General features: G+C 33.2%; 2 protein-coding genes across 2 annotated transcripts; both read left to right on the plus strand.

Annotated features, from left to right (window-relative positions):
• The first annotated feature begins 10,988 nt into the window (after positions 1–10,988).
• Positions 10,989–12,948, plus strand: LOC122282740 (adenine/guanine permease AZG2). Its single transcript, XM_043094746.1, has one exon. It carries the CDS (start codon positions 11,036–11,038, stop codon positions 12,677–12,679), a length of 1,644 nt encoding a protein of 547 aa, XP_042950680.1. The 5' UTR covers positions 10,989–11,035; the 3' UTR covers positions 12,680–12,948.
• A 703-nt stretch (positions 12,949–13,651) lies between these two features.
• Positions 13,652–17,553, plus strand: LOC122282741 (F-box/FBD/LRR-repeat protein At5g53840-like). Its single transcript, XM_043094747.1, has 5 exons — positions 13,652–13,909; positions 15,207–15,336; positions 15,517–16,389; positions 16,525–16,668; positions 17,110–17,553. Exons 2-5 carry the CDS (start codon positions 15,295–15,297, stop codon positions 17,470–17,472), a joined length of 1,422 nt encoding a protein of 473 aa, XP_042950681.1. The 5' UTR covers positions 13,652–13,909; positions 15,207–15,294; the 3' UTR covers positions 17,473–17,553.
• Positions 17,554–17,889: the final 336 nt, after the last annotated feature.

Here is a 17,889-nt window from a genome sequence, read left to right on the forward strand (position 1 = left end):
TTAGTCTAGTTTACATGGATATCTTATTTGCCCCATTTGAAAATATTTGGTCAGTCAAATATTCTGTAAACTATAGAAAGCTCATTCTGGGAGATAAACTGGAGAATATGTTATAGTTTGAAGTTTTTGACCAAGCTAATGGATAGATATTGGTCCGAAATTTTTATGGAGTATTGTTAACATGTATATGTGACTATTGGTTGATGATTTTTGCATGATTAAAGGTTTTGATGAAATATTTTCTTAGATTTAGAAACTTAGAAACTGGAAGAAGAAAAACAGTTTCTGTTTTGAGAAAGTTTAACTCTTTGGTGGTCTAAACCTATTCTAATGACTTTAATAATTTTATTGGAGGATCCTAAGTATCTTATATACATGTTATATTATTATTTTGAAGATATTTGATGTTAGTTTCAAAAATATGAAATTTTATGCAAAGAGATATTCAAATAAGCCAAAGTGTGGATATTCTTGGCTAAATTTATGTTTTGGTTAATTTCTAATCATGTGATCTTGAATTAAAAGCTTATATATGTTTTAGGACATCTTTTTAAACCATGTGATGGTTTGGTTTGAAGATCATATATTTATAAGTCATAGATCAAGAGATTTATCAAAACTAGTTGAGGAAAAAGTTTCTGTTTTTGGACTAAGTGTAAAACCAAAAACTCCAAATGTTATTTTGTGATTTTGGTGACTTTAGTTTGATGATTTAAAGCATGGTTGATGTTAGGATGATATTATGAATATGTTAGAAGTAAGATTTGATTTTTGAAATTCTTGGAGATGTTTTGATTTAAGGTCAAAACTTGTGATTCAAGTGCTTGGATCTTTTTACAAAAAAGTTTGGTATTAATTATTAGCTTTTTCTAAATGGATGTTTTAAATATGGTTTTGAACTTAGGATTGGAAGATGCTTGTTGCAAAATTTTGGTTTAAGCATGAGTTTTGAAGTTGGAAGGAATTGCAACAAAAATCAAGGGAAATGGCCTATGGATGTTTCGGCCATAGTGTGTTCTTCATAGTTGTGTTTTGTTTTAAATTTTTCTGATTTGATATTTAAGTTTAGGACAAAATTTACATGAGGAATGTAAATTTTGGAAACTTTTGGAGTCAGTATGCAAAATCCTTAAGATATGGGTAAAACGATCATTTTCCCACATGTAGAGAGTAAAATGAAAATTTTACTCTTTAAGTTAGTATTTTCCATATTTCAAATTATTAGTGATTTAGTTCTAACTTTTAGAATCACTAATTACAGTTCCTCGTGGTCGCACTTGAAGTTTTATAAGAAATGCGGAGATCGAGGTAAGTTAGTTTTTAACTTACTAGTAGTCTACTGTGTATGTGTGCTAAGTAAAGGAACTACAGTGTATGTATGTGTGTTATCATATATGTCATGCCATGCCAAGTTATCACGTAATTGTCTATTATACAGAATTTATTCTGTCGTCAATTTTTATCTGTTATATAATATATATTCTATCATGTATTACTGTACCTTACAAGTACATCATGCTAAGTATGCCATCTATTACATGTATGTCAAGTCATATAATATTCACTGTTGCAAGTATGTCATGTTAAATATGTTGTCTATTATATGTTATGCAATGTTACGAAATATTTCTATCTCAAGTTGGTCATGTATTTCAAGTTATATTCAAGTCACGTTATGTTATGTCAGGGCTTCAGTCATTTCGTATTCCAGTCACTTTTCATCTTGATTACTTATGTATAAGATCACAGCAATTGTGACGCATATACTACGTGAGACACAGCAATTGTGACACGTAGAATACATGGGGCCACAACAACTGTGGAGTATACATTTAAACAGTTAAAGAATAAGTTTCCGTAGAATACATGGGGCCACAACAACTGTGGAGTATGTATTTACACGTAAAATACATGGGGCCACAACAACTGTGGAGTATGTATTTTTCATGTTAAGTCAAGTTTGTGTAGAATACATGGGGCCACAACAACTGTGAAGTATGTATTTACACGTAGAATACATGGGGCCACAACAACTGTGGAGTATGTATTTTTTATGTTAAGTCAAGTTTCAGATCAATTTCATGTCAAGTTAAGTTAAGTTCATGTTTCAATTTAAATTATGTCAATTATGCTATGTTGTACGCCAAGTTATGCTTTAATTACTTATGAATTTGATTATGCATTTATGCTTTTACTGTCATCCATGCATCATTAGCTTGTGTGGAAGTTTTTTGTTAACTTACTGAGATTTGTAATCAAATCTCACTTTGGTAGTCTCAACTACCATTCCCCCCGAATGGTAGATCTTGTTACAGGACCTGAAGGAAAATCAGGAGCTGATCAACTAGACACAGTTGACTAAGCGACGGTGCGACGTCAATGTTAATATAGTAGTTAACGTAAATTACACTTGTACAATTGAGTTGCATCTTTAGTACTTTTTGGATCATAACCATTTTGGACTAGTGTTGTGATCTATTCAATGGGTCTTTATGTATGAAGTATGTTTTAAGCATTTGAGATATTTTCAATTTGGTGTATAATATTGCTAAAGAAAAAAATTATCTGCTGCGAATATTGCATAATGTTATATGCATGTTAGGAACAATGCATCTTATATGTCATGAACGGGGGCAAGTAACCTTGTGTTGCATGTCTCGACACTTCAAATGTCCATCCAATCCCAAACGGAATTTGGGGGCGTCACAATTAGCACTATAGTTTGGAACTATTGGAGCATACAACTAGGGGTGTACAGCGGTCGGTCCGGACCGGAAAAACCGACCGGACCGAACCGGACCGAGAAAATACATGGCCGGTTTCGGTCTTGCCATTTTGCTAAAATCGGTCTTCGGTCCGGTCCACGGTCCAGGTTTTCCTGGACCGAACCGGACCGGACCGACCGAATTAATATTTTTTTAAAACAAATTTATATATTTATTTTATATAATTAATATGTCATTTTCATCTAACCTATTAGACTATTACCATTTACAATATAAAATTTTAAATATATAATTATAAATTAATATTCTATTAATTAACCAAGGTATATTATAATATATTAATATTATTATCAATTAACTTATCACTAATTCACCATTAAGTATTACTAACATCTATATCTATATCTAATTAAAGTGTATAGATTAATTTTTTGTAAATTACCTAAGTTGTGAGTAAATATAAAGCAATTTGTAAATTGTAAATTAACTAACCTAATGGCTAATACCAATTTCCCATTAACTAATTAGTAACATGATAACATCTACAATTCTACATCTATGACCTAAATTGCAAGTAAATATAAAGCATGTATGTATAATTAAATTATTTATGCTTATTACTTCCTATACAAAATGTAAATATATAGCTCATTCATCATTATGTATTAACTTAGAAGTTAGAACTATCATAATACATTGATAGTTTGATATACTCTAGTTAGTAACAAAGTAACAATTAACATCATCAATATAATATTAATTATATATATTTTTAATGAGTTAATTAAATAATTATATTGAATAGTTTAATTAATTTAAATTTTACTAATTCAAATGATTTCTTTTATTAATTTATGTGTTAAAAACATAGAAAAAATGAGAAGACATATTTAGTAAGGGAAGAAACGGCGCCGTTTAGTGCAAAAAGGGACCTAAACGGCGCCGTGCAGTAGATGGCCGAATTTATTTTTTTTGCCCTTTCCCTTGTTAAAACGGCGCCGTTTAGGATTGTTTATAAAAAAAACGGCGTCGTTCTGTGTAGCCCTAAAAGTGAATTCCCATTCCCTCACCCCGGTCCCGTCGCCCTCCCTCGATTCCCTCTCATTTCAACTTTCAGACTCTCTCTCTCAGATCTCTCTCGTTCTCCCCTAGCTCCCCCATTCCCTGAAGGCTGAGTCCGTGGACACTAGAGTGGGACCGTGAGTCTGTGACGGCGTGACCAACAGAAAATTTCATCTCATTCCTGGGAAGGCAGTTCGCAGCGGCAGACAGGAAGGATAAATGTCCCTTTCCGGTTTTATTTCTTGATTTCGTGAATCTGGGCATCTCGGTTTCAAAATGTGAATTTATGATTCTTGAATCTAGGTTTCTTGTTGTTGAATCTGAATATTGTGTGATTTCGTGGTGATTACTGATTAGTGATTACTGATTAGTGATTTCGTGGTGATTTACAGTGTTTAAACTCGATTTCTCTTCAGCCATGTTTCTGCAAATTAACAGCTCAAATGTTTCTTTGAAGAATGAGGTATTAATAGCTCAAATGTTTCAGTTGATAGTAAGAACATTTATATGAATGAGAAACCAGGAGACGTAACTTGTTGCCCCAAATATCTATTTCCCTTCTGTTTCTGTCTGCCCTCAATTGTGGTATTTCTTGGACCGACGGACCGACCGGACCGAACCCCCCCCGAAACGGACCGACCGGACCTGTCCTTAGTGCATTTCGGTCCGGTCCAGGGTGGGAAAACCCTGGACCGAATTGGTCCGGTCCGGTCCGCAAATCTCCCTGTGGACCGACCGGACCGGACCGAATTCACCCCTACATACAACATAACTCCTTGAGAAAAAAACAACAAATGTGAGATATATTAAGATTTGGTTTGGATGTTGTATTGAGTTGAGATCAGTTAAGATATTTTAAGGAGTTTTAAAAAAAGAAAGATAAAAAGTTGAATATCATTTTATTAGAATATACATTTTTAATATTATTTTTATTTTAAAATTTAAAAAAGTTGAAATATTTTTTGTGTTTTGTTTTGAAATTTAGAAAAGTTATAATAATTAGATGAAAAAAATTAAAAATTAAAAATTAAAAAGTATTTGTGTTTATAGTATTTAGATATTGAGATTAGATAAAATGAGATGATATAGGATGAGATGGAAAAATCTCTCTATCCAAACGGACCAATCCAGCCTTAAAGTCGTTGAAAGAAAGAATAAAATAAGGAAGCCGTCTCTACTTCTAGGAAAAAAAAAAAAAATCTTCTTTTCAACAATATATTAATTTCTCATGTTAATTAAGCCAGTTCTCTAATGTTTATATGTCACAACCAGGTCATTCATGCTAATGACATAACCACAATTCTCTAACAACTATTTTAAAATCCATCTCATAATCAATCAATATAAGCACGCTATTTCATTAATAATAGATGTCAATTTTACAAAGCCACTATTCATTTTAATATATAATTGTAAAAGAGTTAAAATCTATTCATTTTATTTTTAAGAAACTCCAAAGCAATGCCTAAAAGAGATTATTGTGTAAGTCCTTATTTGATTTCATAAATGGTTTCAATTCATCTCATGTTAACATCTAAATATCATTCAAATAAAAACACTTTTCAATTTCAAAATTTAACTTTTCAACTAATCATTACAACTTTTCAAAACTTCAAATAAGAAAAAATTTACTCATCATCATTTTATCATTTTGTGATGTGACAATAAATGATAGGTTTACGAGTAAAACATAATAAGCAGTCTACAATTATCTAATATCATATCATGAGATGATGACAGGATGATAAGAAAATAGATGATGAGTAGCATTACTCAATATTTTGACTTTATAATATTTTTATTCAATTTTTCTTCTCTCATTTCTCAAAATCCCGTAAATCATTTAACTTAAACTATTTCACTGCTATTCACAAACTATCTTACTACTATTTACATATTTATCCTATCGTCCCATCTCATCCTTGTATCAAAAAGAGAATAAGAGTTTGAATTGCCATCCATATGTTGAAAGTATTGGACAACACAACACCAACTACTCTACAATTTATCTACAACTTCATATTAAAAAATTATCTCTTTTTGCTTTAATTCAAAATTATTGTCTAGCAATAGTTTAAAGCACATGAAAAAATAATTAGTTAATACTTAGTTGTAAATAAATGATATGGTTGTTATTATATCATATTCCTAAAAGTAAAGACTATGACGATCTAGATTATGAGCAGTGATTGGGTCACCCGGCAGTGCAAATTGAACCAACTTGCTGGCCATTGGGATTCGGCCCCCTCCCATGAGCCCTACTGCCTGCCTTCCTTCTTAATTATTACTCAACACGAAATTCCATAATTAAAGAAACTCGAAGATGAATATCATGACCATGATCTACTTTGTAATGGACACCATTATTCACATGCAAAGTAAAAGTTAGCAGAAATAGCAGCTTTAGTTGTTAAACAATATTTGGGTATAGGAGGATACACATATATCATATATGTATATATATTATAGGCAAACTAGCTAGAAATATTAGAACAAAAGAAGTGAATGGGAATCATGGGTCCAAAGGTAGAAGTTTGGGTCTAGAGTTGAGTTGCTCCAAGATGAAATGGGTGAGAATTGTTTGCTACAATATTGTCGAGGGTGGCCTATTCGACGATATTGTACGCGATAAAATATATATCCTTTATAAATTATGACACCAGAGATCTTTCAAAATGAATTAGTGAGACAATCATCTTATATGATTGTGACAACTACTAGGGAATCTCTTTGTAAGAGGCTATATAAATATATATATAATTCCTAGCAACATTCATTGTACTCTACTCTTCCTAGGAGTACTAAGCTGTAATGGGGTTGGTCTTTATAACCATAATTTCAGAGAAAAAGCACTTCGTAAACAGATGAAGCCAGGGAAAGACACGAGACATAAAAAGAAGAGTACCTCGAGGTTGTCTGCCCCTCTTTTTAGCTTCGGAGACTCTTGGAATCCTTTTATCGAAGTAATGCCAAATTCTAGCACTAGAGGCAGTCTTTATGGTTGTTTATGGTTCACTTTTTCCTCTCAAAAGGAGAATCCACTTCGGTTTCAAATTCAATTACACACAAGTTATAAATAAATCTGAATCGTTTTGCGCATGCAAGACTTAATATTTGTATAATGGCTTTAAAGCCATGCCTCTAATGGAAGATTGTTGATCACCATTCAAAAGTATCGTCCTTGTACTCCTACTTTTTATAGGCCGTCACAGTTGTTGCTCCATGCATGCGTAGGCCGTAGCTACTAATTTATATACATATAAATTATATATATATATATAACAATTTATTAATCCTTAACTAATGTTACAAAAAATAAAAATAAAAACAATTGAAATGCTTTTTATGGAATCTTATGCATAGGAGGAAGACTTTTACTTGTATGTTTTAAGCTGCCTTCAAGTTCACCGTTCAAATTCTATATACTAATCATATGTGGCGTACCAATGATATATAGTCATTGAAAAAGAGTGAGGTTCACTATTAAAAAATTAATTTTTTTATCTGAATCCTATATTTATTTATTTATTTTAAGTAATTGCGAGATATTTGTACACTCACAACTACCATCATTTGATTCATTTCTCTTAAAACTTATTTCTGACATTAATAATCAAATAACAGTCGAATGACCAAAACTAGACTCCACCTAATGAAATATCTCACTATTGACAAGAGAAGTTGGGAAAGAGCATTAATAATCTCAAGATCAAGTGGCATAGTAGTGTTGGGATTGTTCAACGTCGGTTGTAGAGGAGTTGGTGGTCAGTTTATAAGTGCGAGAGAAAACCTCACCTCTTGAACTAGTTTTTTAGGTTGAGAGAGATTTAAAACCACCTAACACTGGTATCAGAGTACAGATTTATCAACAGTCTTAAGCTCAATAGTCTACAGGAAAAACTGGTTGTCGCTACCTCCGACCCAGGGCCTGATGTGTGAGGAGGAGATTGTTGAAGTTGTCCTACATCGATTGTGAAAGGGGTACTGGTATTCAATTTATAAGTATAAAGAAAATTATCACCTCTTGAGCTAACTTTTGAAATTGAAAAAGGTCTAAAATTACCCAACAAATAGTCTCGAGACAAGCTGTAATGGAACATTCTAAAATAAATCTCCAAAAGAACCCCATACTTCTCATCAGAACTAAGAACTCATAAAAAATGAGAGAAAATGCATATTAATTAAAAAAAAAATGACAAAACATAGGATTACATCGATCCCACATTATTGCATTATGACACATCATGACATGGTGACAACCCTCAAATGGTTGATGATACTCTTTATGATGAAAATAAGATTCGCGGTCACTTCGATACACATTATATATAACCATGTTATGACTAAAAGAGTAATATTAAATATAATTATGGATTGTACAAGTGTCGCATATTTTTTTTAAAAAAGAGTGAGATCTACTATTAACTTTTTTTTAGAAATATTATATTTATTCAATTTTTTTTAAAAAAGTGTGTGCTACTTACGCGATTGCAAATATTATTTTTTAAAATTAAATATACAATATCATGCGATATAATTTGTTGCATTAATGAAGTTCACTAAAATCCTTATATCAATTAATTCATAGAATATATATGGAATTAACACATTGCACAATCTTAAAAATATGTTTCTTCTTTCTATTTTTAATTCCCTACAAGTTCCGAAGTGTAGTTTTGGTCCTTTTTGTTCTGAGATTGCTGTCATTTTTATAATCGCACGCGTTTTACTTTACCCGTCTTTTAACGTATTTCTACCTTTACAATTTTAAAAATTTTCCTTTTAACAAACACATAGTTCCATACCACTTTTTCTTTTTAAGCTATTTAATTGTTTATTTATCGAAAGAAGAGGTACCAATTTCATTCAAAGCTCACATAAAATGCTTGCTGGCCTTTTTCGCTAGTACTGCACACAGCTTTACGTAGACAGACCCTAAAGGGAAGCCTTGTACGTACTGATCGTTACAAATTAAAGAATTTCATAAAAATAAATTATTAAATAAAAAAATATTTTAATTACAAAAAAATTATATAAAAATAATCTTATAAACTGACATGACTTAATATAGTTTATCAGATTATAAGTTTATTTTTATTGTAAACTAGATCTAACGGATCAGATGAAGTCATATCAGTTTGTAGTATTATTTTTGTGTGATTCTTTTGTAGATTTAGCAGTACTCTAAATAAAATTTTTATGTGTAATTATTTTTACACACTTTTTATGTATTTCACTAATGTAATTAGTTGTATTATTTTTAATATAAAATAATTATTTTAATTAATTACATAAAAAAATATAAAAAATATATAAAAATAACTGTATATAACTAAATTTTTTAAAATATTTCTCAACTTTAAATATATATATATATATATATAGGTGCTAATTAAGTTGGGCTTGGACAAAGAGTGGTCCATAATTAACCAGCCTTGCAAGGGCTCCCACAAAGGATGGGGTCATAAGATTCCTTTCAACTTATATTTATATTTGTCTTAAAAAATAATTTTTAGATCGTTCAAAGATATTGGCTTTGGAATTTTCAACCCTACCCACCTACAAATGCAAGCCCGGCCAAGCCAACAACTCGAAAAATAAATAAAGAGCATCAGTTTTTCGCTTTACTTCTTATTTTGTGGGCCTAATGATTATATTAGTACTGTATATTAATATATATATATATATATATATATATATATATATATTTATTTATAGGATGATGATATTATCAATAATGCAGACTCGATCTATCTTCATGAATGGTGAAGATCTACACGTATCATGTATGTATATATATTTGGTCATGATACCGATTTATTTAAGTACTCATGAATATATAAAATCAATATATATCGGTTGTTGGATTACATCACATAGCTTGTAATTAATTAAACTATTATATCCCCTAAAATTAATCTAATTAAATCTCTTTACCATTAATTGAAATTTACCATCCTTTGAAAACAGAAATCATTTTTTTTTTTTATACTCCATGATATCCCATTATATCATATATATATATATATATATATACATATATATATATATATATATGTTAGCTATAAGCCTATATATAATATAATCTAAGTTAATTATAAACACTTAAAAAATCATCTAAATTAAAATAGTCATAATTTTAAAAACTTTATATAATATATATGATCATCATCATGCACTAGTTACCCTTAAAACCTAAAAAACCCTAATCATTATCTTAATGCTATATATAATAGAGTTCTGCTACATAAAATCATTTTTACGTATTATTTACGTACTTCATTGATATAATTAGTCAAATCAATTACTTTATATTTAAAAAGAAAAAATCTATCCATCATCTATATTCTCATCATCATCTTATCATCTTATGATGTGATATTAGATGATAGGTTTATAAGTAAAATAAAATAAATAATCTTCAATTATCTAATATCACATCATAGGATGATGAGAAGATAATGAAAATTGAGATGATGAGTAAAAAAAGTGATGTAATCAATCACTTTAATAAAATGCGTAAAAAATATGTAAACGTGACTGTACATAAAATTTTTATATATTAATATATATGCATGCAACTTCTAAACTAAGGGTAGAATATTGATCCTCAAAGTCAAGTAATTCAATTGCTTCGCTAATGGATCCAAGAATATAATGATTAATATGCAATCATGTGAACAAAACTAGCTAGCTAGCAAGTTTGACTAAATAAGTAATTATATACTGATCATAAAACGGTACCGTTCTCCTAATTAATAACATAATTATTAACATCCAGCTTGACTATGACTCTAATTTCCACAGTTCTAACCCTAAAAAATGTCATCTGTCGGTGCATGCAAACTATATATGGCCGGGGCAAGCACTTGATCAGTTAAAAGAATTCTGTTGCCATTGCCAATTATCAGTATTTCGTAAGCAAGCTAATGATGAATGGATTGTTTTATTAATGATCACACTGGCAATGGCCTCGCAGCTTCCAAAACTAAACCTTTAAACGTGAATATAAAAAGCAGAAAACGTGAGACAAACCAGATGCAACTGTCCCATTTTCTTAACGTAAACCGCTCCTTTGTAACGCTTATTCCTTTATACAGTAATTCGGGGCGCATGCTGCATGGTGCACATTTGTCTATAATATCTAAGAAGATTCCCTTTTTAAAGCATATAAGTACAAGCTAATATATGATACACACATGCACAAACAGAGCATAGAGTAAGAGGATATACAAGAGAAGAGAGAGATGGGAGGTGAGCTGTGTGCAAGAGTGGAGGGCGGTTTCTTCACAAATCTGGCCAAGTCATGGTGTAAAATGGAGAAAAGCCTAAATGATGCGATCTCAAAGAGCTTTGTGGGGAAATACTTCAAACTAGAAGCTAGAAAGAGCTGTTTCACCAGAGAACTACGAGCAGGAACGGCCACTTTTCTCACCATGGCGTATATCATCACCGTCAATGCTACCATCCTCTCCGACTCCGGCGGAACTTGCTCTGTTGCTGACTGCACGGCTCCTGCAAACCAAACTGCTAGCCCGGATTGCATGTTCAAACCCAATTCTGGGTACCAAGATTGTCTTTCGAAGAACAAAAACGACCTTATTGTAGCCACTGCGTTGTCAGCCATGATTGGGTCCATCGCCATGGGAGTTCTAGCTAACCTTCCCTTAGCATTGGCCCCTGCCATGGGACCTAATGCGTACCTTGCCTACAACTTGGTGGGCTTTCATGGATCTGGGGCCATATCTTACCAAACTGCTTTAGCAGTGGTCCTAGTCGAGGGCTGTGCATTCTTTGCAATATCTGCAATTGGGCTGCGCGCAAAGCTCGCCAAACTTATACCTCGCCCAGTTCGGCTTGCTTGCGCTGCGGGAATTGGGCTTTTCATTGCGTTTGTAGGCCTGCAGGTGCACCAAGGCGTGGGGCTTGTTGGTCCTGATTCGTCTACACTGGTGACCATCACTGCCTGTGCTAGCACAAACCCAGAAACGGGTGCGTGCATGGGGGGAAAATTGCAGGGTCCAAAGTTCTGGCTTGGATTAGTAGGCTTCATAATCACATCTTATGGGTTAATGAAAGACATTAAGGGTGGCATGATATATGGCATTCTTTTTGTGACAATGATATCATGGTTTAGGGGTACCTCAGTGACATATTTTCCAAACACCCCACTTGGTGAAAACAACTACAAGTATTTCAAAAAAGTTGTTGATTTTCACAAAATCAAATCCACAGCCGGGGCTGTAAGCTTTAATAATTTCAATACTAGTGAGGTTTGGGTGGCATTAGCAACCTTGTTCTATGTTGATGTGCTTGCCACAACAGGCACAATGCACACAATGGCTGAGATTGGAGGATTTGGTAATGATGAAGGAGGTTTTGAGGGTGAGTATCTGGCCTACTTGGTTGATGCGGGCTCCACAGTCGTGGGGTCCACATTGGGGGTTTCGTCAATAGCCACTTATGTGGAATCATCAGCAGGGATGAGAGAAGGGGGTCGAACAGGATTAACGGCTGTGATCATTGGTTTGTACTTCTTCATTTCATTGTTCTTCATCCCACTGTTTTCAAGTGTTCCTCCATGGGCCCTAGGCCCTTCACTGGTTATGGTTGGGGTGATGATGATGAAGGTGGTAAATGAAATAAATTGGAGTAACATGAAGGAAGCAATCCCAGCATTTGTCACCATTCTTCTTATGCCACTAACTTATTCCATTTCCAATGGAATTATTGCTGGGATTGGGCTCTATATGGCTCTTAGCCTCTATGATTTTGTAATGGGGTCCATAAGGTGGCTGATCAAGATGAGGAGAAGGGTTGTCCAGGAACAAAATCAAGTCTCTGCTACTGCTGCTCATGTAGATCCAACAATTGATCAGACTCATGTATGAAATATATATATATATATATATCTATTTATATATATTGTATGAAATATATATATCTATTTATATATATATATATAAATAGATATATATATATATAGGGCTAAGTAGTAATGTAGTTTCAGTTTTGTTTTGGATAATAACAACTCGACTTTGACCCTAACCATGCATTATTATAAATGTAAAATGTCAGTCAAAAGATCATGCTGAAAGACATTCACATGCCGTATTGCCGTAACCTAGTATGTCACTGATCATCAAGTTAGTTTGAACTCCAAAACAAACAACTCTCTTATCTTCCTGTTTTGTTTTGTTTTGTTTTGTTTTTTTGAATAATTATGAATAGTTTTTAGAGGAGATACAATGTGATTTCTGTAAATACACCCAGGCCGAGCACCAAGCATCCGTATTATTGATTTTTTTTTTGGTTAATATGTATTGATAGCTCACTTAAAATTTAACAAATAATTTTAAATAGGCCACGGGTCCAAAATTTATTTTGGTGAAATATGAATTTTATTGGATTTAATAATTAAATTAAAATTATTTAATATTTTAGAAATCAAGTAGAATATTTTTATTCGGTAATCCGCTTGAAAAATTTATGAGCCGAGTTGGATTATTTTAGGATTTTAGTGGAGCCCATTAATATTTATTATATTCTTGACTCATGAAAATATGGACAAATTAAAGAGATTATTTGGACTGTTTTAACCGGCCCAACTCATTTGTTAAGTCTATATCCTATACAAGACATGGGCCCAACTATTTCGAAATGAACGTAAAACCCAAATATGTCTGTTAAGTCCCATAACTCACGGAAGGCTCAAACCATGAACGTACGCTCCAAACCCAAGCCCGTGAGAACCAGGTCGAGACTCCACGCCATGCACGTCTCCACTCCATGTTCGTCTCCTTCCCACTAGGGTTCACGGCAAGACTATATATATATACATACATTATACACGTTCACGCACGGCCTCTCATGCACGAAGAAGTTTTCCCATAAAATCTAGGGTTGCCTCTCTGCACCTCCCCATATCACCTATCGGCTTCCTTGGCTACAAGTCACAGAAGGGTTCCTCCCCAAGCCGCCAAACTCCATCTGATCACTCAACCACCGCCCCACGTGAAATCCACCTCTCACCACGGTTGCACTAGTACCGTAAACAACCCAGACAGCTTGGTCCTGCTACTCCTCACGCCACCTTCGTTTCGGTTAACACCCACTCCACCGTACGTAAGCCCCTCTCTCTCTCTCGGTAAAACTTTTCTTCCTCCCCACTTCAAGCCCTCTGGTTGATGTTTTGTTTTTGTGTGTATAACTTACGTTAGTGTGCCTTTATTTTGTAAAGTTTAAAACTGTGTCGATACTTCCTTGTTTTTCCTGAACAATCTATGCCTTGACATTTTTCCTCGACTCTTTCAGTCATACCACCTTCCGCCGTGTACCTTCTGATAATTACATTTCTGCCCTTCACCTGTAAGTCATGACAGATTGTTTTATTTGATTCCACGTGAGTCTTGGTTGCATATTGGCATTACAAGGAAAATGATTTTTTGTATCCCTTAAATTCATCGCAAAAAATATAAAATGCATTGTTAACAAATAATCGTGACATATTTTGTATTTTTTGTAATGAATTTAGGTGACATAAAAAATTATTTTTCTTGTAATGCGAGTCTGATTTTATTTATTATAAAACAACGCTATAATATTTTGTATGAGTTGGGATTACGTTAAGTTAAGTAAATATTAATTAATTAGAGATGTATTTTAGGTGTGCTTAATTTTTATTGAGTGAATATATTTAGATATTTTAGATGTTTCAATTGAGGTCTAAGAATAGGAAGCATGGATAAGGTTAGAAGATTGACATTTATTTTGAGATTTTGTAGTTTCTTAGATTAATTATATCGATATAGTTTGTTTAAAACAATGAGATCTATGTGTAACTGAGAAATTAGATCAACTTATATATGTACCATGTAAGATATAATTTTAAGTGACATGCAGTAACTTTTTGACTCATATAAGATATTATAATTTTTTTTTAATTTTTACATAAAATACAATAAACAATTCAACTTTTTAAAATTTCAAAAGAATAATAATATTAGAAAATAATATTATAACAATATTTTTTTCAATTTTTATCTCAACTCACTATCCAAACATATCCTAAGACTTGATTTGGTTACACAGTTCAAACTATCTCATCTCATCTTATATAATTATTATAATTGTTTTAAATTTTCATACAAAATATAATAAACAATTCAAATTTTTTAAATCTTAAAATAAAAATAATATTATAATAATATTTTATTTAACTTTAAACTTTTATCTCATTTCATCTCCTCTCATCTCATTTGTGAAATTAATCAAACAAGGCTGTAGAGATTTTCCATATTTTTACTTAGATAGCTGAGACGTGAAGGTACCTTAAGTAATTTGCTCTTCTGACTCTCCTTATATATAGCTGAAATCCTTGTTGCATATGCGTGTATAAGATAATTATCTATATCGCAGACTCCGTCTGAAGTTTGGATTTTCTTGGGTACGTACATATATTCAAGCCCAGCACGAAGGCGATCGAAGACACCAACCGACCAATACGATGACAACGATGCTACCTGTCTCTGAATATTTGCTTTTGAAGGTAATTCTTTCTCTGAAAGCAACTAAAGTTTATGTTTTTATTGTCTTTTAATCATCGGGTTGCTCAAATTTCGTACATATTTTCTACGATAATTTTCGGGTCATGTAAACCTTTTGTCGTTTCAAAGATAATGTTTTATGGGATCGCTCAAACATTATTATCTTGTTCTGAAAACTACAGAGCGGCGAGAAACGCAATCTGCATTCATCAGTGGATTATCTAAGTGAATTGCCGCAAGAAATTATTGTCTTCATCCTGTCACTGCTGAAAATCAAAGAAGCAGGGAGGACGAGTGTACTGTCCAGCAGGTGGAGATATCTGTGGAGATACATGTGTGGTTTAGACTTTGACGAGTCAAAGTTGATGAGTCAGATCCGGTGGCGAAAGGTGCGGATCGAGTGTATGAAAGCTGAAAGGCGTAGGTTTTTCCGTTTGGTGAAACACGTAACGGAAATGCATCAAAGTCAAACAATAGATGAATTCAAAGTAGGTTTTGAAGTGTACGAGCCGCACTTTAAGTCTGAAATTGAAAGCTGGATAAACTTTTCCATGAAAAAGAAAGTTAAAAGGCTTACATTGGACTTTGAAAGGGCTGGGGATGGCTATACTAGAACTCGTGGAAATTACACTCTTACTACTCGGTTCCTCCATAGGTATAGCATTCATTCGCTTACATCCCTCTGTCTGACTGCAGTGGAAGTGACAGGACTAGTTCTTGATCACATTTTATCTAAATGCCCATTTCTCGAAGTGTTGCACGTGGAAGTCTCACAATCTTTGGTGAATTTAAAGGTAGCTGGCCCTTCGCTGAAGCTAAAGCGGTTGGAAATATTACGCTGCAAATGTCTTGAGAATCTTGAGATTTCTGCTATGAATCTTGTTTCATTTAAATATAGTGGTCCAGAGATCACAAAGATGGTTCTAAAGCATGTTCCCAAACTCGTTGACCTGTCTTTAGCATGTCATTATGCTTGCTTTTTTGTTAAACATTCCAGCCAGTTTTCAAGTTGTCTTTCTAAGTTGAAGACACTCGAACTAGACCTCGGAGTTGAGGTCAGTGATAATCAATACAATTTTGTGTTTTGTTAATCCTGTTTTGCTTTTGTTTTTTGTTTCCTTCCCCTCCCTGAGATTAATAACGACTAGCTGCTTATGCATGTACTCTTTTTTCACGGTTCATTTTTTCAGAAGTTTTTCCGGTTCCCCAGATTTCCAGAGTTAACAAACCTCAGGCAATTGAAGTTGAGAGTAAATGCAAGAGATGTTGAGACCCTGCTCCATTGCACTTCCCTGCTAAAGGCATCACCCTTTTTGGAGAAGTTCTCAATGCAGGTAAATATCTTTTCTTCTTCTTCTTCTTCTTCCTATGACTATCTATTTGAAGTGCTGTTTAATTTTCACAGAAAGCCGAGGTCGAAACATCATATTTTTTTTTATTGATTTACAGCTTGGAAGTGAAAGTGCTGTTTTCTCTGTTTTATTTAACAGAAGGTGCAACTGGTTGGCAACCTCTGACCAAATGTACAATGTTGTCTAGGTTGGCAGTTCTGGACTGAAAGTTCATGATTTATTTCCATTGAACAGAAAAATGAAACGGAAAAGTGTTAGCGTTTTCTGCTTCCAATTTTTGGTGATGATGGGAGGATAGTCATGATAGATAGTATTGTAAAATGATGTCCCCATACAAGCATTCCACCGTCTATTAATAAACCTTTCTGTGTATTATTTAACTACCATAACATGACTACTGGAACGTCCTCTTCCTTGTGACAGTTGCTATTCTCAAATGGGGCTGCAACAGGAAAAATGAAGGTGCGGAAAGCTAAACATCCACACCAATGCCTCAAGGTGGTTGAAGTGACAGGTTTTATTGGGTGCACAGTTGACATGGAGCTTTCCCTTTATGTACTCAACAATGCTGCGTGCCTGGAGAAGCTAGTTATTGATACCCGGTATTCATTGGAAGAGGAAATTAGATGGCTTAATAGGTGGTGTGCAGAGAGATTACAAGACATGATTCTTTGTCCAGAACTAGATGAAAGAATAAGGGACACTGGAGAGAAATCAGCAGCCATTGCTTGTGCAAGGCAACTAGAAGCAAGATTACCTCCCGGGGTTGAACTGGTGATATTATAAACTTATTTCCCCTTTAGTAGCAGCACCTGGGCTGTACATGAAGCTTTTGAAGGCTCATTCATCTTGTTTTCAGAGATGAGATGAGATGAGATAAGTTGAGATAAGTTAAATAAAATATTATTAGAATAAATAAAATATTATTAGAATATATTATTTTTATATTAAAATTTGAAAAAATTGTATTGGGATTTGAAAAAGTTGTATTGGGATTTAAAAAGTTGTATTGGAATTTAAAAAGTTGTATTGGGATTTTATTTTGTATAGAGATTTAAAAAAGTTATAATAATTAAGATGAGATGAGATGAAAGTTTTCTGAAAACAAACTAGAGATTACCTTTCGGCTGATAACTCTTGTTTGAAACAACTGAGTACTATATCTACTTTCGCATGTTGATCAATAACCCAATAAGAAGACTT

Source organism: Carya illinoinensis, chromosome 11, assembly GCF_018687715.1.
Source record: "Carya illinoinensis cultivar Pawnee chromosome 11, C.illinoinensisPawnee_v1, whole genome shotgun sequence".
Classification (NCBI taxonomy): Eukaryota; Viridiplantae; Streptophyta; class Magnoliopsida; order Fagales; family Juglandaceae; genus Carya; species Carya illinoinensis.